The sequence below is a fragment of the Pelobates fuscus genome, chromosome 1 (assembly GCF_036172605.1).
Source record: "Pelobates fuscus isolate aPelFus1 chromosome 1, aPelFus1.pri, whole genome shotgun sequence".
Taxonomy (NCBI): Eukaryota; Metazoa; Chordata; class Amphibia; order Anura; family Pelobatidae; genus Pelobates; species Pelobates fuscus.
The window spans coordinates 380,571,146-380,591,849 of NC_086317.1; the positions used below are offsets into that span (position 1 = coordinate 380,571,146).

At 39.9% G+C, this 20,704-nt stretch overlaps 1 protein-coding gene across 1 annotated transcript in view; it reads left to right on the forward strand.

Moving 5' to 3' along the window:
* Window positions 1-19,786, forward strand: part of RB1 (RB transcriptional corepressor 1) — a 223,751-nt gene extending 203,965 nt beyond the window's left edge. Inside the window, exons 23-27 of the mRNA XM_063426003.1 lie at window positions 505-671; window positions 13,442-13,472; window positions 15,395-15,537; window positions 17,481-17,530; window positions 18,452-19,786. Of these exons, the coding sequence (XP_063282073.1) occupies window positions 505-671; window positions 13,442-13,472; window positions 15,395-15,537; window positions 17,481-17,530; window positions 18,452-18,525 (465 nt within the window). The 3' untranslated portion in view covers window positions 18,526-19,786. The remainder of the gene's footprint in view (window positions 1-504; window positions 672-13,441; window positions 13,473-15,394; window positions 15,538-17,480; window positions 17,531-18,451) is intronic.
* Window positions 19,787-20,704: the final 918 nt, after the last annotated feature.

The window sequence follows — 20,704 nt, forward strand, 5'->3', positions numbered from 1 at the left end:
TGAAAGTATTTAGAAAATTGGGCAGACTAGATGGGCTGAATGGTTCTTATCTGCCGTCACATTCTATGTTTCTATGTGTGCACAAGTTGTTTATGTTCCCAGGTAGCTACAGAACTCCATAGACACAATGTATTCCTTTCAAAAGTTTCAGTATTTGGGCTCACCAGGCACCTAAATATTTTCCGTGGACCTAGGCACTCACCTATACTCTTCTTATGGGTAATATAATGCCAAGGACAAAATGTGTGCAGTCTAGAATAGAATAACTGGAGTGATATCTTGATTGAACAATAAAGAGATGTGTAGTAATGGCCGTGTGTTCTCATTAAATTAGATCGGAGGGCTATCATTGCTAACTGGGGAAGAATGCAGCTATTGGCTCCGCTCTAAAGGAGGAAATAGCAACAAGAATGGTTCTAGTGCATTAAATGACCTGTTGTAATACATTACATGTGCTTATGTGATTTGTTTAATTGTAATTGAAATTTATTTATTATCTTACAGCCTCCTCCATTGTCCCCAATACCATCTATTCCTCAAAGCCCTTACCGATATGCAAACTCTCCATTAAGAGTACCTGGTGGAAATAATATATATGTCTCCCCTTTAAAAAATGTGTACAAAACATCTGATGGAATGCTTTCTCCAACCAAGATAACTCCACGGTCCAGGTTTGTATCAGCCTTCAACATTTTATTTTGCTTCTAACAAATGGTATGCTTGATGCCGTGTGGTGTAGTACATGACTCTAGATTTAATATTCTCCCTGAGATAAGCCTTAGGGTGCTGCAGTTCTCATAGCTGTGATATTAAACTGTATGGTTAAAGTCTTGTTTTCATTATGCATGACCCATCAGTAAATTGCACCCTGGTATGCAATGCAGGGTTTTAAAATGCATTTAAATATCATTTGTCTAAGATTTACTTTTACTTCTGTGTCAATTTAAAAAAAAAAAACGAAACATTTTCTAAGAGGCTGTTTTATTTTCTAGAAGTTACAGGGTTAACATTCGTAATTTTTGCTTACAGCAGAAATAAATCCAGGTTTGCAGTAATACGGAGGAATTTAATCTGATATTAGCGTGGGCTATACATTACCTACCGGTAGTTCACCATGCTAACAATATGCTAGCTTTATAGATGATATATCTGGTGTGGAGAGAGGGACGTACTTTTTGTTCTCACAAATACGTAGATTGCCTTTGAAAAGCAATTGTGCATGTCTATTGAGTGCATTGAATTATCATATCGTTTTTGCTATGATAAAGGCAAGTTATGACTTAGCCCTCAGATATATAAATATGTTTTTCATCAAGATGTATGTGTATACTACCATCAAACGATTTAGAACAGCTCCACTTTTCCCATTTTTATTGATATTTAAAGAGACACTCCACTGTCCAAATACAAATCACTGTTTAGTACATACAATCCAAATAAAAACATGCATACATTTACTTATGCATGTTTTCATTGGAGATATATCTAAAAACAGATCCCTCGTCTGCAACATTTTCAAGCCCTCCCCTTCTAACTCTGCCCAGCCATTCTGTAGCTGTCCGATTAGACTTCCAAATGCAGCTCAATGAGAAGTCTATGCAAGGCAGGTGCCTTGTGCAATTGCTGCCTCATCAGTTTAACTCCACTGAGCTAACCAACCAACCAAGAAGTAACAGAACAAGTTGTCTGACAGCCAGGGGAGTGTAACCAAGTTAATCTATAATTTTGCCAGTTTCAAATGAAATCTTCACTTTTTGTAAACGGAAAAAGAGTGCACACTCTTCACACATTAAGCACTTCAGAGTCTTAGGGCTCTAGAGTTCCCCTTTGAGCAGTCCAAATCAGTGAGTAACCTGAAACGTTACAAAGGTAAACGGTAAACTGCCAGATATTGAAAAAACATGTTTAGGTTATCAGAAACTGATAAATAGAATATCATACTTCTAAATAAAGGCTTATTCAGGGGGAGAAACAAAATATTATATTTATAAATATTGCTTTTATACAGCTGATCTACTGTATAAAGCAATGTTAGAAGAGATAGCTGGTGAGATAGCTCAGTGGGCTAATACATCATCAGTAGAATCTGTTTGCAGGTTCAAACCCCTCAGCCCTTCATATTTCCGAGGTAGATAAAATGAGTACCATTAAATTGGGTAATAGTAACAACCCCTGGATGTTGGGCTATGGTAGCATCCCCAGAACATATTTGAAAACCAGAGTAATCTGAATGTACCTTTCCTGGTTAAATACTTTTTTATTATTATTATTATTATTATTACTACTTCACCCTATTAAAGAGGACCTGTCACCCTCCAAACCACTCATGGTCTTTGGAAAGAGCATGGCATTTAATATATATATATATATATATATATATATATATATTGTGCTAGCAGTTTTGCTAGCACATAAATAGAATAGAAGAAAAAAACATCTAAAAATATATTTTTCTCCCGCCTGTTAATCAATTCTTCAGCATAGACTCTATGCCAAAGAATTGATCAGCAGGAGAGCAAAAGTGACTTACCACAGCCGGAGCAACCACCGCGCATGCACCATCAAAAAGGTACTGGCAGAAATTTGCAGTAAGAAGTCTGGCTGACCCAAGGCTATCCTGGGCCAATGGACAACTGAAGTTTGGAAAAGGTCTTATAGACTGATGAATGGAAATTTTAATTATCTTTGGTACAACTGAATTAGTAGAAAAAGAAAAAAAGGAGCCTATACAGTGAAAGGAGACAAAGTAATGGTAGATGGTGTCAAAAATGGGGGGTAACCCCTAAATGGTTAATTTTAACCCCTTAAGACCGCAGGACGTACTATGCCGTCCTTATTTGGGCGGCTCTAACCGCCGCAGGACGGCATAGTACGTCCTGGGCGGTCTTACCCCCCACGTGGCCGGCGGCACATGGCCGCTGCAGATCACGGTCGGGGGGCATGCCTGGCCCCCCAGGCAGCCCCCCTGTGCCTGGGGACCGCGGTCTGCAGCTTCCGATCGCAGTGACAGGCTGTCACTGTGATCGGTATTTACCATGTGTCAGCCGATTTTAAAATCGGCTGACACATGGAGCCGCGGCATTTTTAATCTGCAGATCGCAGTCGGGGGACATGCCTGGCCCCCCAGGCAGTCCCCCTGCGGTCAGTGACCGCGATCTGCAGAGTCTGATCGCAGGTAGAGGCTGTCTCTGCGATCTGAATGCAGAGACAGCCTCTCCCTGCGATCTGATCGCAGTGACAGCCTGTCACTGCGATCAGAGTTACTATGTGTCAGCCTATTGGCTGACCCATAGTAACTCCAGGCAGGATCCCCCTGCATATCACGGTGGGGGGCATGCCTGGCCACCCAGGCACTCCCCCTGTGGCCAATTACCGTGATCTGCAGGAGGTGATCACAGTGACAGCCTGTCACTGTGATCACTGATCCTGTGTGTCAGCCAGTGATGTAAAATCACTGGCTGACACTGTCTCTGCCCCTCTCCTGTAATAAAAATAAAATATTAGTTAAAAAAATAAATAAATTACAGTTACACATCAAATATACTTAGATCATTTATATATATATATATATATATATTATATATATGATCTAAGTATATATATATATATATGTATGTGTGTATATATATATATATATATATATATATATATACACACACACACTAAGTGTATTTTAATATTTATATATATATATATATTATCAAAATACACGTAGAAGGATATTGATTAAATATATACATAATTATAATTATATATATATATTTTATAATAAAAAAATATAAATACGTTAAAAAAAAAAAATTAAAAAATTAAAAAAATAATTAAAAATATATATGTGTGTAATTTCGTTCTAACTGTATTTTGATATTAATATATATATATTGATATCAAAATACACGTAGAACGAAATAATATATATGTATATACCTAAGTAAACAAATAGAATTGAGTGCGGGATATCCGATATTCTATATACCTAAGTATATACGTATACATCACTATATGTATACCTATATATAAATAAAAATAATTGTAAAAAAATTATATACATATATATATACATATATATATCCACACACGTGGATATATAATAATTTTACATATATATTTATGTAATAATTTTACATAATTAGGTATCCTAATTAATTACAATTAGCGGGACCTGCCTAACAACCCAGGCCGAAAGTATAGGGAATTTAATTTGCTAGCACTATATTTAACCCTATAACTTTCCAAGACACTATAAAACCTGTACATGGGGGGTACTGTTTTACTCGGGAGACATCGCTGAACACAAATATTTGTGTTTCAAACCCGTAAAATGTATTACAACAATGGTATCGTCAGGGAAAGTGAAATTTTATTGCATTTTTCGCACACAAACGGCACTTACACTGACGATATTTTTGCTGTAATACTTTTTACTGTTTTGAAACACAAATATTTGTGTTCAGCAAAGTCTCCTGAGTATAACATTACCCCTCATGTACAGGTTTTAGGGTGTTTTCAAAAGTTACAGAGTCAAACATAAGGCTTGCGTTTCAGTTTTTTCACAATGAAATTCGCCAGATTGGTTACGTTGGCTTTGAGACCGTTTAGTAGCCCAGAAATAAGAATTACCTCCATAATGGCATACCATTTGCAAAAGTAGACAACCCAAGGTATTGGAAATGGGGTATGTTCAGTCTTTTTTAGTAGCCACTTAGTCACAAACACTGGCCAAAATTGGCTTTCAAATTAGTTTTTTGCATTTTTCACACACAAACAAATATGAACGTTAACTTTGGCTAGTGTTTGTGACCAAGTAGCTACTAAAAAAGACTGGACATACCCCATTTGCAATACCTTGGGTTGTCTACTTTTGCAAATGGTATGCCATCATGGGGGTAATTCTCATTCCTGGGCTACCATACAGTCTCAAAGGCAACGTAACCAAACTGGCAAATTTCAATGTGAAAAAACTGAAAAGTGTAACATGCTTTATTTGACCCTGTAACTTCCCAAAACACCATAAAACCTGTACATAGGGGGTACTGTTTTACACGTGAGACATCGCTGAATACAAATATGTGTATTTTATTGCAGTAAAAGCAAACAGTATTTTGACATTCACAGTTAGAATGTCACATAGAACTAAGAAAATTTTAAAAAAATCTTGTTTTCTCTCATTTTTTTAGATTGTATTCATATTAAGTTATGTTCCATACCTAAATATTTGATGTTAAATGAAAGCCCTGTTTCCCCTGAATAAAATGATATATAATAAGTGTGGGTGCATTTAATATGAAAGAGGTGAATTACGGTTGGACAGACATATTGCGCAAATGCCAGGTTTTGTTTACGTTTTTTTTGGATCACAACTTGTACATTTGGCTGCGGTCTTAAGGGGTTAAAGAACTAAGAAAAAAGAAAACAAAAACTACCAATAGGTGTCTCCTGATTGAATATGGTGTAGGAGTCGCAATAGTAGTTGTCACAAAAAAAAAATAATATGATAGGAAATAATGAATAAATAAAAATAAAGCTAAACTTTTAATAGATAATTCTAAAAGCCATTAGAGGTAAAAAAAAAAAAAATACAAAGCAAAGTCCAGGGTATTTGGTCCTGGATGAGAAGTATTATCTTGCTAAAACAGCACCGAGCATTCTTGGTCTAGCTAACTGTCTGAGAGAAACAAAGTATCAAAAATGAAGACTTTATAATGACCGGTATCTATTTACACTGAATTCAGTGTTTTCATGTGAGCTGCATTCCAGGTTTTACTAGGTTATTGTAGAGGAAGTGCCTCTAGTAGCTGTCAGGAAGGCCGCCACTAGAAAACACTGAATTCAGTGTAAATAGATAAATAACCCTGTTTCGACTAAACTGCAGTGTTTTACATTGCAGGGTTAAAACTACAGGGGCACTGCACTCAGACCACTTAATTGAGATGATGACTGAGTGGCATTAGTGTTTCTTTAAAGTACATTTTGTTAAACAAAACTATTCCATGATTTGTTTTCTTCTATCCTTTAAAATAAATGTACATTGAGAAATTAAATTGTGCAAATGTAAAAAAATTAAATTGTGCAAATGGTGTGTGTGTGTGTGTGTGTGTTCGTGTGTGTATATATATATATATATATATATCTCTCAATGCAGACCTAGCATGAACAGAATCTGTGTTTGCTGATAAGTTATTATGACCTTACTCCTCTGCAGTCTTTCCTTCCTTATATTCTGTGTGCAGGAAACTTCAGTTCAAAAGAAGTGAACGAACCTAAATAGTACAGCGTGACAAATATATTTGACATATAAAAACCTCATAAAAACAATTCTATCTATATATATATTTCTTAAACTTACTTTGTTAGTTTGAGCTGACATCATCACGGGCGTCTGATCAAATCCAAACTAGACGATGTGGGCCTAAAGATCAAATGAACAATAGTGAGTGGGAAGCCAGTTTGTGGAAAAGGGGGACAAGATGGCAATAGAGTAAAACAAAAAGCTGCATAGTGTTTGGATCAACACAAGATAAGCAGGTACTGTGTACAGGGATGGGGCAAAAAGACTGGGGCTAAATGATAAATATTGGTAGAAAAAGATTCTGTTTACAACATATTCGGCAGAACTGTATGATGGGTAAACATGACAAACAATCTTACAAAACATATTTGATACATGGAAACCGTAGGTGAAGAAGACCCTTGTAACGGGCCGCCTCCGCCAATAGTTGCTCCTAGTGTTCACCAGGGAATTCCAGCAATCCACCAGGCACCATAAGCACTGCAGACTCCACTTCCAGCGATGCAGCTGCGCCAGGGTCTCGCCGTCCTTCACCCACCCTGAACCCAAGACCGGGATCCAGCTTCCAGTGGGCAGACCTCTCCTACTCCCAGAGAGCGTAGCAGGAACAGCTCTTATAAGAGCTAGTGATTATAATTCCGGGGGAGTGTACAGGGAGTGCAGAATTATTAGGCAAGTTGTATTTTTGAGGATTAATTTTATTATTGAACAACAACCATGTTCTCAATGAACCCAAAAAACTCATTAATATCAAAGCTGAATATTTTTAGAAGTAGTTTTTAGTTTGTTTTTAGTTATAGCTATTTTAGGGGGATATCTGTGTGTGCAGGTGACTATTACTGTGCATAATTATTAGGCAACTTAACAAAAAACAAATATATACCCATTTCAATTATTTATTTTTACCAGTGAAACCAATATAACATCTCAACATTCACAAATATACATTTCTGACATTCAAAAACATAACAAAAACAAATCAGTGACCAATATAGCCACCTTTCTTTGCAAGGACACTCAAAAGCCTGCCATCCATGGATTCTGTCAGTGTTTTGATCTGTTCACCATCAACATTGCGTGCAGAAGCAACCACAGCCTCCCAGACACTGTTCAGAGAGGTGTACTGTTTTCCCTCCTTGTAAATCTCACATTTGATGATGGACCACAGGTTCTCAATGGGGTTCAGATCAGGTGAACAAGGAGGCCATGTCATTAGATTTTCTTCTTTTATACCCTTTCTTGCCAGCCACGCTGTGGAGTACTTGGACGCGTGTGATGGAGCATTGTTCTGCATGAAAATCATGTTTTTCTTGAAGGATGCAGACTTCTTCCTGTACCACTGCTTGAAGAAGGTGTCTTCCAGAAACTGGCAGTAGGACTGGGAGTTGAGCTTGACGCCATCCTCAACCCGAAAAGGCCCCGCAAGCTCATCTTTGATGATACCAGCCCAAACCAGTACTCCACCTCCACCTTGCTGGCGTCTGAGTCGGACTGGAGCTCTCTGCCCGTCACCAATCCATCCATCTGGCCCATCAAGACTCACTCTCATTTCATCAGTCCATAAAACCTTAGAAAAATCAGTCTTGAGATATTTCTTGGCCCAGTCTTGACGTTTCAGCTTGTGTGTCTTGTTCAGTGGTGGTCGTCTTTCAGCCTTTCTTACCTTGGCCATGTCTCTGAGTATTGCACACCTTGTGCTTTTGGGCACTCCAGTGATGTTGCAGGTCTGAAATATGGCCAAACTGGTGGCAAGTGGCATCTTGGCAGCTGCACGCTTGACTTTTCTCAGTTCATGGGCAGTTATTTTGCGCCTTGGTTTCTCCACACGCTTCTTGCGACCCTGTTGACTATTTTGAATGAAACGCTTGATTGTTCGATGATCACGCTTCAGAAGCTTTGCAATTTTAAGAGTGCTGCATCCCTCTGCAAGATATCTCACTATTTTTGACTTTTCTGAGCCTGTCAAGTCCTTCTTTTGACCCATTTTGCCAAAGGAAAGGAAGTTGCCTAATAATTATGCACACCTGATATAGGGTGTTGATGTCATTAGACCACACCCCTTCTCATTACAGAGATGCACATCACCTAATATGCTTAATTGGTAGTAGGCTTTCGAGCCTATACAGCTTGGAGTAAGACAACATGCATAAAGAGGATGATGTGGTCAAAATACTAATTTGCCTAATAATTCTGCACACAGTGTAGTGATATAGCAAGCCCCAGGATAGATACAGCCGTTTCCACCACACATGAGATGAGACTCTATGTTGAGGGTAAGCAGGAACAGAAATTTAATGGAGGCACACTGGCCTTTTATGCAAGTTTCCCAACAAGGGTGACACCCAGGTGGACCTTGTTGGGCACAGGGACACAAAGTGAACAAACCAATAAAAACAGAGTCATACAGTGAGACACTCCCATACACAAACAATAGAATCCCTCCTCTGTGCTTGGGAGATAATTGTATCAGGAACTGTACTAATCTTACTCCATTATCTCCAAGCAAAGGAAAAACATACCATTTTATGAAACCCCCAAAATAAAACCCCCCAAAAGTTACATCCCCGATAGCCCTGATCTGGGTGAACAACATATCCAAAAATCACCCAGATCGGTTCAGGGGTTATGGAATCTCCTGGAAGTCATAGTTTTGACCCACCGTGCACATGGTCCCATGCCCAAAACCGTTCCAGAGAATTAGGGCTTACGGTCTGTCTCTCTGTCTGGAGTACAAAAGTACATACTTCACATGAACAGATCCTTTTAAAGTGCATTGGGCAAGGTATATTGCAGGGCGCATAGTCCCGAGGCAAGAGGCTGGCCAGCAGGCCCCTCCAAAAGCCAGTGACGAGGTTACTTTTGTCACATATCTTCCCTCCCATGTGGAGACTAACCAGTTACCTGACCTCCTGCCGGTCAGTACCTGAGTTATTCGAGCAACCCACTCACAACCAAGTACTTGACCTTTAGCTCTCGGGTGTCCAGCTTTGTCCTGTCTGGCCCATGATGCAGAGTAAGCGTCCACCACCCCCGATCTCCCTTGTCCTCCCCGGCATAAAGTTGTAAGTACTTGGTGGGCAGAGGCCAACTGTGCTCTGCCATGGTGTCAGCTCTTCTGCTGGGCTGATCTGTGGGTATTCAGGCCCAGGACAAAGGGAACGGGGCTGGCGGAGGCCAACTGTTCTCTACCCAGATACCAGCTCTACTGCTCTACTCTACTCTACTCCCGGATACGGAGGGGGGGGGACCAACTGTCCCCTCCCAAGGTGTCTCTAGCTGCGGCTGGGGAGAGACCGGTTGTCTCCTTTCCCTGTAAAGTAAGCTGCCGCTGGGATGTCAGACCGACTGTCTCGCCTCCCGGTAACGCTGCCTGGTGCTGGTTAGTGAGACAGATTATCTCCACCCCCAGGGCTGCTTGCTGCTGCTGGGATGAGGGACTGACAATCTCCTCTCCCTGTGACGCTGCCTGGTGCTGGGTAGTGAGACCGACTATCTCCACTCCCAGGGCTGCTTGCTGCTGCTGGGATGAGAGACTGACAACCTCCTCTCCGTGTGACGCTGCCTGGTGCTGCTTAGAGAGACCAACTATCTCCACTCCCAGGGATGCCTGCTGCTGTGGGGATGAGGGACCGACAATCTCCTCTCCCGGTAACAGTGTCTGCCGCTCGGGGGAGAGACTGATTGTCTCCTCTCCCTGTAGGATGCACTGCCGCTGGGGAGAGAGACCGGTTGTCTTCTCTCCCTGTGAGATGCACTGCCGCTGGGAGTTAGACCGCCTCTCCTGGTGAGATGCACTGCCGCTGGGGAGAGAGACCGGTTGTCTCCGCTCCCGGTAACGCTGCCTGGTGCTGGGTAGTGAGACCGACTATCTCCACTCCCAGGGCTGCTTGCTGCTACTCAGGTGAGGGACCAACGATCGCCTCTCCCTGTAATATACTTGGCCGCTGGGGACTGAGACCGACTGTTTCCACTCGCTGGGGAGTGAGACCGATCGTCTCCACTCCCCTGCCCAGCATCCCTGTAGGGCCGGTGGAGAGACCTCGGTCCCATCTCCACCTGCCTTCTGGGGGTCTTCCCAGGACAAGTCTATGAGGTCCCCTACTTCTGCAGCTGGTAGTGAAGCAGGGGGTACCTCGGCCGAGTCTGTCACCCACCTCTCCTGTTCTGCGCCACTGTCTGGTGACTGAACTGCGTCTTGTAGCTCCACAGTCTCTTATAATCCACTAGGATTCCAGGCATCTTACCCGCTCTGCCCTGGGTTGCTCTCCCAGAAGCGGCCTCCGTTGGGCTACCTGGTCCCACAGACGCTGGTATATGCCGGGGAGTCCCTCTCCTCGCTGTAACTGGATCTCTTCCAGGCAGCTTCCCAGCGTTGCTCTCGGACTATACTCCTCCATTCGAGGTCATTCTCGTCCCTGAGTGTGAATGCTGATTGCAGGCCAGCTCGCTCCATTCCGCTGAGCTCCTCTGTAGACAGGGGAGCTGCATGAGTGCTAGCGTTGCCCTCAATTTGTAAAATCCACATGTTACCGGGTTCTCCGGGATGCTGCTCCTCTCACTAGGAAACCATCCCTCCGCTGCCACCAAATGTCACATCCCTGCCCAAACAAGCTTACAATCTGAAGGGAGGAGGGATCAGATTAGGTTTTGGGGTGCAGGGAGTCCAGAGAAAAGTTGAAAGTGATGGCCAATTAAGAAGAGATCTTATAGGCCTCTCTAAAGAAATGTTTTAGGGATTTTTTTGAAGTACTACAGAGAATATGCGCTAAATGTGCCATAGGAGCGGGTAACCACGGAGAATCCTTGCAAATGAGCATTTGGGGTGCAAATGTGAAAACAGTATAGTAACAGGCTGTGAGTGGAGTGAAGAAGCTACAGTATATCTGCTCTGTATATGATGATGATGAATGTTTACAGCAGAGGGTAAAATGTGATTAGATTGTGAGATGTGAGAGAAAATGTGCCATCAGATACAATGGAAGAAAGATGGGACCTAGAAGGAAGGAGACATTATCTGGACCAATATTAGAGTACTGAGAGTTAAACGATCTGTCAGGACAGGGTGTAAGTGCCCATTTGTTGCCTTTTTTTAAATTCTTTATTTTTCAGTTTTTTGTGCAGGTGGGTACAATATCTTTGTCAGGACGCCACAACAGCGTATACACATGTATGAATACATAACTTAGGTAGTGGCATAGTTTCCTTGCACTTTTTTTTTTTACAAGTATAACAGGTTTAACGTTTAAAGTCTATATGTTGTATACATGGAGAGTACTTAGTCAAAGTTAACATTACATTGATAAAAAAGAGAAAAAACTGTTAGTAGAGTACACTTATGTTGCGGGGATATATTGTTCGTTATGGCAGTTGCTTCACAGAGTGCAATTAAAAGGAGCGTTGTTACATGGTTAAACAAAATAATGGTATCAGCTTTTTTGGGGGGTTATAGTCCAAGGAGAGTCTGTCATAGTTTTATAAGATATGTACAGATTAATACAGGCTAGGTGTAATTATATCGTGGACTTGTTGCCTTTTTTTATGATGGGTGCATTTAAGTAAGGTTTATGTAGATGCATTATGAAAACGAAAGTACTATAACACAACTCGTATGGCTTTTATAAATTTTCTTGGCAGTGGTCTTTATATTGGCTGCACTGACCATATGCTCCTATCCAAGTAATACACTGAGTATGGGTCACAGCATCCAATATTCAAAAAAAATTGGGAAAATACGCAATGCAGTGTATATATACATCAACGATGCTTAGCTATAATATAGCAATGTAATGCATTCTGTAAAATACTAACTGAAATGCAGCACAGCTTGAACCATTGAGTCACCAGCATTGCCACCCTCTCAAGTGTTCAAAACCATCCTGGTATGTACCCAGTAGTTTGGAGGAGACATTGGTGTGTTTAATTGTAGCCTGTAGATTATAACAGCATTGGGTGGCTGTGGAAGATGGAGTAACAGTACCACTACTAAAGGTGTGGACACTGGACTGTTTTAATGGAACTCCTGGATCATATCTTCATGGAGTGCAAAGTCTGGATATGTAGGGGGATGTAACTGTTCTCAAATGTGCTTTTCTGTGGTCCAGTATGCCAAGAACATGCATCTACAAACATTCCAGGTTTAAGTGATACACACTGGTGGCTTTACGAAATTAGCCTTTTTATGTCAAGGAGAGCATCACAGAGGTGGTGTTTTTTGGGGTTATCTTTCCAAACTCTAGGCACTCATCACTTCTGGTGGGATCCTGTCATCATTTATAGTTATGAAGAAAGGATATCAGCATTTATCTGTTATGTTTACATTTACTTTCAGGTTTGCTGCAGTTGAGTGGAAGAATTATTAAAGGAACACTATAGGGTCAGGAATCCAAAATCTCAGTGTGCAGCATTGCCCCAGGAAGCACCTCTAGTAGCTCTGAGGGGTGGCTTCTAGGCACTAATTTCTCTGAAAAGGCAGTGTTTCCAGCAAAATGCCTGCAGGGACATGGTATAGACACCAGAACAACTACATTAAGCTGTAGTTGTTCTGGTGACTATTGTGTCCCTATATGGCTCCTCCCCTGGAGGAAGAATAACTTACATTTAGTTCCCTGGCATGCCGTCTCATCTCACCTGCCAATCCTCTCAGCTGAAATCCTCATCCACGGGGGATCTTTTGGGGGCTATTGAGAATCTGTGGCACTCTGCACCAATCAGAATCTCCTCATAGATATACTGACCATAGTCTAGTGTCCATTTAAGCCTAAACAGGTGTATAGCCACATGCTGCTAGATGAGGAATTCCCCATTCATTTGAGCAAATATGACAAATTACTTGTGGCACTTTTCATGCTGGGTGTTATTTATCTGAACCCATAGAGCTGCAATCCTACAAAAAGAATCAGACCGTTTTTGTTATACTGTTAGGTATAGTTGATTTTCAGGTGATTGCAGTGCACATTTTTGGATAGAGATCTGATTTATTACAGTCTGGATAATCCGTAATAATGAATTTGTTTCAATGGTGGAGGGCTAAATTTGTTTGTGACTGCTCCCATTACATTTTAGGTCATGATAATCACTACATTATGACTATATTACATAAGAGTTCCTGTCCTGTTGCTGACTTTTTTTTTGTTTCCCATTGTTCATTAACAGATTCCTTGTATCCATTGGAGAATCTTTTGGGGTAAGTTACAGTCCTTATAAAATTGTTTAAAATCTGTCTATCCTAAGCTGTTGTGTAAAGCATGCACTATATATTTGCACAGGTAGAGTGGAGATATATGACACCTTACCCCTCCCCCAGTGTTAGTAGCCAAATAGATTTTGAAAGACTTGACAAATTATCTGGGGTCTGCCAGGAACCCCAATGACAGAAACAGGGCATCATTATGCAGCAGCAGGAGAGAGAAAACAAAAACCGGAGCCTACACTAAATTAATCACACTGATCAGACTCCCTCTCTTCTCCCCCGTCTGATGTTGGAAAGTGAAGAGATCTTTCAACATGTGTAAATCTGTCAGACATGCTCAATGCACTTTTCCAATATTCCTAAGGATAGGACAGGTTAGATCTGTGTGCCCCCTAGAATAAGGGTAAAGAGCATACAAAAGAAGAATTGTGTAAACATGCAACAAAATATATACCTGCTTTTTCAGCCTGCAGAGGGAGGCAACTGTCTCATTCAAGGCTAAAGCTTTTGAATAAGACAGCTGTCACAGAGTGATGCATACATATTCTATGTTCCTATTCATACCTATATTAGGTATGGATGTCTAATGGGTTAAAAAGAACAGATGTTAATTTGCTATTTTGTAGCATGAGAAGTGTGGAATGTGAGTGTAAAAAAGGAGGTTTGGGGGTCTTTATATGTGTCCTTATATGGCCAGGGTTTTAGCTAAATGTTCTGACGACATTATAGTCTATAACAGCGGTTCCCAAACTGTGTGCCAAGACATAGTTTCCCGGTGCTATGATGATAGCACAGGGAACTGTGCCTCCATCTTCCCTGCCAGCTCTGCTGTACTGGAGGGGAGATCAGAGATCTTTCTCTCCGGCCTGATAGCAGTGTACTGCTGGCAGCCGGCAGGGGAGGGAGGAAGGGAGAGAGGACCCAGGGAGCTCTAACCTGCAGCTCCGACAGGTTAAGCCTCTCGCAAACCCAGAATTTTGCCGTGGTTACCACGGCAAAGCTCTGAATTTCCCGAGAGTGAACTCCTGAGACTGCTAGGGTTCACTGTCACCACCAGGGATTAGTCCTGTCCTCCCTCCGAGGCAAAGGGAAGCAGGGGGATATGAAAATAATAATGTTTTGATTAAAATTAAATTAAAAAAAACTTGTATTAATTTTTTAAAAAGTATACATTTCTCTGCCCTTCTACTCTTACAGACCCATAATTAACCTCCATACACACACCGTACCCCTAACGCACAAACTGCCTCACATACACACACACTGCAACCCTCCTGCACACATACTGCATCCTTCTCAAACACAATGCACCCCTGTACACTCACTGCACCCCCGTACACTCACTGCACCCCTCGCACACACTGCACCCCTCACACACGTGCGCGCACATACACACTGCACCCCTCACACACACACACACACATATTGGTTTTTAGGTGACGCTGGAATTCCTCATGCATAGCGTGAGGACGTCCAGTGTCAGTTAGGCTACCAAAAGTCACCTAACCACCAGATGTCCCTGTAGTGGCTATCTGGAGGGTAGACCGCCACTAGAGGTGGAGTTAACCCTCCAAGGCAAGTATTGCAATTTATAAAAAACTGCAATAATTACCATTTCAGGGATAAGTCACCTAGGACACTGCACTCTGACCACTTCAATGAGCTGAAGTGGTGTGGGTGCTTATAGTGTCCCTTTAAGCTACTCTACCCTTAAATGTGGAATTCACTTTGTATTACTAAAAATTCAAACGTTCATGAAAAGCCCGGTTATAGGGTCTTATTTACCTATATCCTTTTTTTATTTTGTTTAAACACATTCTTATCAAAAAGATGTAGAGCCGTAACACATTATTTTCATGTTTTCATAAAATAAAACTGATAACGTTAATAACACTTTATTATTTATCTTTATTCAGAGTCCTGACAAATTTCAAAAAATTAACCAAATGGTGAAAAGTAGTGAGCGACCTCTGAAAAGAAGCACTGGTGATGGCGCTGTTCCAAAACCTCTGAAAAAGCTTCGCTTTGATACAGATGGGCAAGATGAAGCGGATGGCAGGTATGTTAATCTTAATGTATTTTCAAATAATAACAGGGTTATTTAAAAAAAAAAGTGAGAATTGTTGTGAATTCAAAGTAAATTTCATATTTAAGGCCAAAGTAGCTAAACTGGCCTTCAATTTAAAATCTATTGAGAATTCCCAACCATTCTCACTTTAACACCTTAAGGACGGAGGCAATGGTTTTTCAGGCAATCGCCACGGAGGGTACGTATCCTGGTTGCTAGGAGAGCCTGATGGTTACGGTGTTCTATGCCGCCCTAATGGCATTAAAGCCCTCCTTTTATAGAACGGCATAGCTTGCACTAATGTTGGAAAGTGGTTATTAAATAACCCTTTAACTGTAGAGACTAATTAGGTTTGACATATTAGTATTTATTACAAATGGAAATACTTCTTATTAAGCTAAATTTACTGCATTTCATTTTTAGCATTTAGGTTATTGCAGTGGTTTGCCAAAAAGCGCGTACCCTTGAGTCTCCCCATTGTAAGTAGTTATTTCTTGCCTGTGGTCCACTGGATTCCACTTCTGGCATAGACTGCTATCGACAAAGAGCCAGAAACTCCTCCTTAGTAACACCTGTTAGCTGCCCTGATCTAAGCCCTGCACTGCATCAGCTGAAAGCCCCCAGCCAATGAGCTAAGTCCTGCACTGTCAGCTGATATAGCTCTCAGCCAATGAGCAAAGCCATGCACTGCGGCAGCTGATATCTCTCAGCCAGTGAACTGAGCCCTGCATCAGCTGATTGATGTCAGCCAATGAGCTAAGCCCTGCACTGCCAAGCTTAACCCAGACAGAGAACTTCCAGTGGAGCCCATTTAAGAATTCAAACCGTTCTAATAAAGCTATGACTACTTCCAGTGGGTCGGCACCAGAGCATTCCGGGCACCATAACCAGTACATAAGTGCTCAAGAGGTTATAGTGCATGGAATGTTCCTGTAAAACACTAATGTTTCCAGTATTTATTTGACAATTGCAGGGTTGTGTTTAGCTAAATGTTAGCCTAGTATAATTTTCACGATTAATGTTTTCTATGGCAAAGTTAACCTCCAGGCAGTTGTTTACTATAAGCTATGAATGTAAATGTACTTGTTAATGGATCCCTTGTTTTATTGTATCCCTCTTTCAGTTGCTCATTGTTTTATTGTAAATAGTTAAATGTTTGTAAGAAGTGACACCTTAAAAAAACTAAAATTGTTAGTAAGCTAAATCTATACGTTTCGTGTGTGTTCCTTCGTTCTGGGACATCCAATATATGATTATGGCTCAACGAAATATATGTACTTTTCCCACTTACTCATTTTCCATGGTCATTTTTTAAAATAATATCTAGAATCTTCAATACATTTTTTTTCCAAGAAAGCAGTTGGCGTTTCTGCAAAGACCGGTTCTTTTTAATGGGTTACATGCCTGGCATTTATCTAAAAACCTCTGGAAATTCTGATGATGTTGTTTAACATGCCAACGGATCTCAGAGAAATAAAACTTTTGAAACCATAGATTACGGAGATATTAATAGAATTAAAGGAACGGAACCTAGTCTTGTTTAATCTGACAATTTAATGAATTTGCTGGCCAGAGGGTAGGTAAATGCATAAAGATTTGTAGGTAATATGTAATGCACTTACGTGTGACAGGGACTTCTTCATTCACATATTTATGTATGTTTTTTCACTTAAATGTTCTAAGAATAATATATGTAAAAACCACACTTAACCATTCCGTCATCTCTCTCTACACAATATGACCTCTACCTTCCATGAACCTCAGTTATTGATGCTCATTCAAGCGCCAGATGGCTGTCCTTTATTACACCTGTAAGATCTCCCTGGGCTGCCTCTGCCGTAGACTCCTACCAAGGGACACATTCAGAATTTATATCTGTACAAATGATAGAAATATAGATTTCTAACCATATCTCCTGCTGCTTTCCATTTCAGCAAACATATTCCTGGAGAGTCTAAATTCCATCAGAAACTAGCAGAAATGAGTAAGTATTCTTCATAATGTACGAAAGACGGCATTGGCATTGACAAAACAAACATTTTAAATGACTTGGCCAATATATCATTTACCTGAACTACTTTGTTTTGTTCTATTTACAAACACTATAATGGTTCGCTAGTAACCATTTTACTTTGCATAGGCTTATGCTGCATAATTATCCGCTCATGCGTTTAACAATCTTCATTTATAATTGTTTCAACTTGTCATGCTGCCAGAATATATCAACTATTCCTGTCAGGAAAGAATAACTTGATAAAAATTTATAGAGCATTTATTTTTTTTGCTGGAATATCAATAAAATGTATGTCAAAATTCCAGCCACGATTTCTTCTTCTTATTTAGAATTTATTTTATTTTTTTTATATTATCCTGTCTTCTCATTCTTAAACAAATTATCTGAGAATTGAAATTGGATACATATTACAAATAACATTTGAGTGCTCGACACAAAAGCAAACTTGTTGTGTGTATGTACATTCACATGCATGAGTAGGCTTTTCATTCATTCCTTTTTTTCAATGAATAATGTCCTGCAAATGTGCTAATTGACAGAATATACATGCACAGTAGCTGTTAGGTTGTTAGTGGTTTCAGTTGTCTTTTCAGGATGATTAAAACTACTGCTGAAAGCTGAACTGCGTATCCTGTAAACTCATGCATAACAGATTTAAGGGATACGATCAGTTCTCCTATAACAGGGGGTCCTGGTAAAGCTACATATTTTCAGTATTAAAGAGGATCTTTTTTATTTATTTTTTTATTTTGTGTGTGTGCGTAATATGTGTGATGATGGAAGGTAAAGTCCATTTGAGGGTGCCCATTTAAGTTATTTTAAGTATGGCAACATGGTAAATAATGTGTTTTAATATGATAATATATATTATTATTATTTTTTTTCTCCTAGCATCCACAAGAACAAGAATACAAAAGCAAAAGTTAGAGGAATCAACGGGTATCACCAAAAATGAAGACAAGTAACCATTTTTCTAGGTGTATTCAACAAAACGCAGACTGCCTATCTCTTCATTTTAAATGTATCTAGCCCAACAACTTAGGCTTTTAAAGTATGTTTTATTTTAAAACATTTCCAACATAGTCTTAAAGTGGAACTGTCACTTCATGAGAAGTGTTAGTTCTGTATTCCTTCACCCTAGTAAATGCTTTTGCAGAGTTTACTGGGATGATTAAAGCAGAGAAGGTAAGTTAAAAAAAAAACCAACAAACCTTACTTCTGCTGCACATTCGCATTCTAGACTACATGATGCCTTAGGTGTGCCTGGGTATTGACAAAGAAACTCCATACAAGCACACACACGCTCTGTTTTTTCTCCAGCAGTGTAATGCACATGCTTGTATACAAGTACAACGTCACATGGATTAACTAACTTTAACATACTTTGCCCAGTGTACCTGGCAAAGAATGCAAATTAAAATAAAAGTAAGTCTGTGAACTATTTTAGCACAACTAGTATCTAATGTGTATTTCTGAAGTGAGAGTTTCTTTCATTGTTCAGGCTTCACAGATAAAATGATCAAACAAGCTGGATTTGTATGGATATGGCAACCGATCCAACACTATATGTGTTTCAGTTGTTAACGGGGAATGTATGAGCACCATAATCACCTTGCACTATTGCTCATTATCATATCTAATAGTGGGTTGTAGTAGCAAAGATTTAAAAAGTCCGCTGCCATATAGTTCTAGGTTGCCAATGTCCATTCCATCCCTGTTTTTGTGTGTGTGTATGGCACATAATGGTGCCTTTTTTCCCCTGACCTATGGACTGCACTTGTGCGGCCCTCAGCATTCTGGAAATAGTGAGCCAGTCTGTGTATAAACTGATAGCAGCTATCCATTTATTGAGAAGTTCTAGTCATTCTACATGATGATTGGAACTGCTCTTTGGGGATAAACTACTTAAACCATAATCCACTGTGCATCAGGTGATCATGGGATAAGATCAGTTCGCATAGATCAGTATGTCATTTTTTTTTTTTTTGTACTTTGTGGGGGCCTTAGATTTGCATTGCAGTTTTCAAGAAACCACAATTCACTGTCTAGTAGATAAACCCTGAAGTATTTTACTAAATGTAATGATCTGAGTCACCTGATTTTGATATCTAATAATTTTGACAGACTTCTATCTTGCATTGCCTTTTTATGTTTTTATGGATATATTTTTGAAACGGCCAGCTAGTATAGCAAGTGTTCAAACAATAGAAACCTCATTCCCTTTTATTTTGTCTACAAATATTGCATTGTAGTTCTTAAACGTGCACACTATAGATAGGGCTACTTGTTAATAATCCCACCAGGTATTCATTAATGTGCAGTAATAGCCTGGCACCATGTAAATGTAGTAATTTAGCTCACTTTGTACAACTGGGCGCATTACAAAGCTATACCACCATCACAGCTGGTGAGAGTATAATTGCGAAGTACCAAAAATGGACTTAAATTACAGGGTATAGTCACATATATATTTAAGGTTAGATAATACATTTTATTACTAAAGAGATTATTCCATTGAGTATTTTTGTTTTGTGGTGGAGAGGGTTGCTATTTGTAATCTTAAGAATGTAAAGAGATATTCATTGATAAATAGGGCCATTTATGAGAACTTGAATGGTTAAAGTAAGATACAATGACAACTATCCTGTATGCCCTTTTTGGATTCCTCTTTGATCTCTAGATGGGAGGCCTGCACATCACACTGATCTTGAAGTGCACTATTATTACAATGAAACTGTTTTACTATTTTATATTTGTTGATTAGTTGATATCTTTTGCATGAATATTGTGTATTTTATTTTGTTTTTTTGTTTTTATCTGGGCTCGAATTGCTGTAAGGGAAGTTGCCTTGTATTCATACTACTGAGGAAAAAAATGAATTACCTCCTACATCTTCCTTGTATCATTTCAGGACATTTTAAATGAAATTCTGTGTGCAACTATTTAATATGGTACTTTATATATCGAAGGGGGACACTGAAGGCTAAATGATTCTATGTTACTATAATAATACTTACCAGGTTAGCAGTAATGTTTCATTGCCTTCATAAGATCTTCCCTTAAGGAAATGTTCTGTTGTCTAAATACCTTTCTAAATAGGCTTTAAAGAAAATTGCAGCACATGACTTCTTTGCTTATAAAATA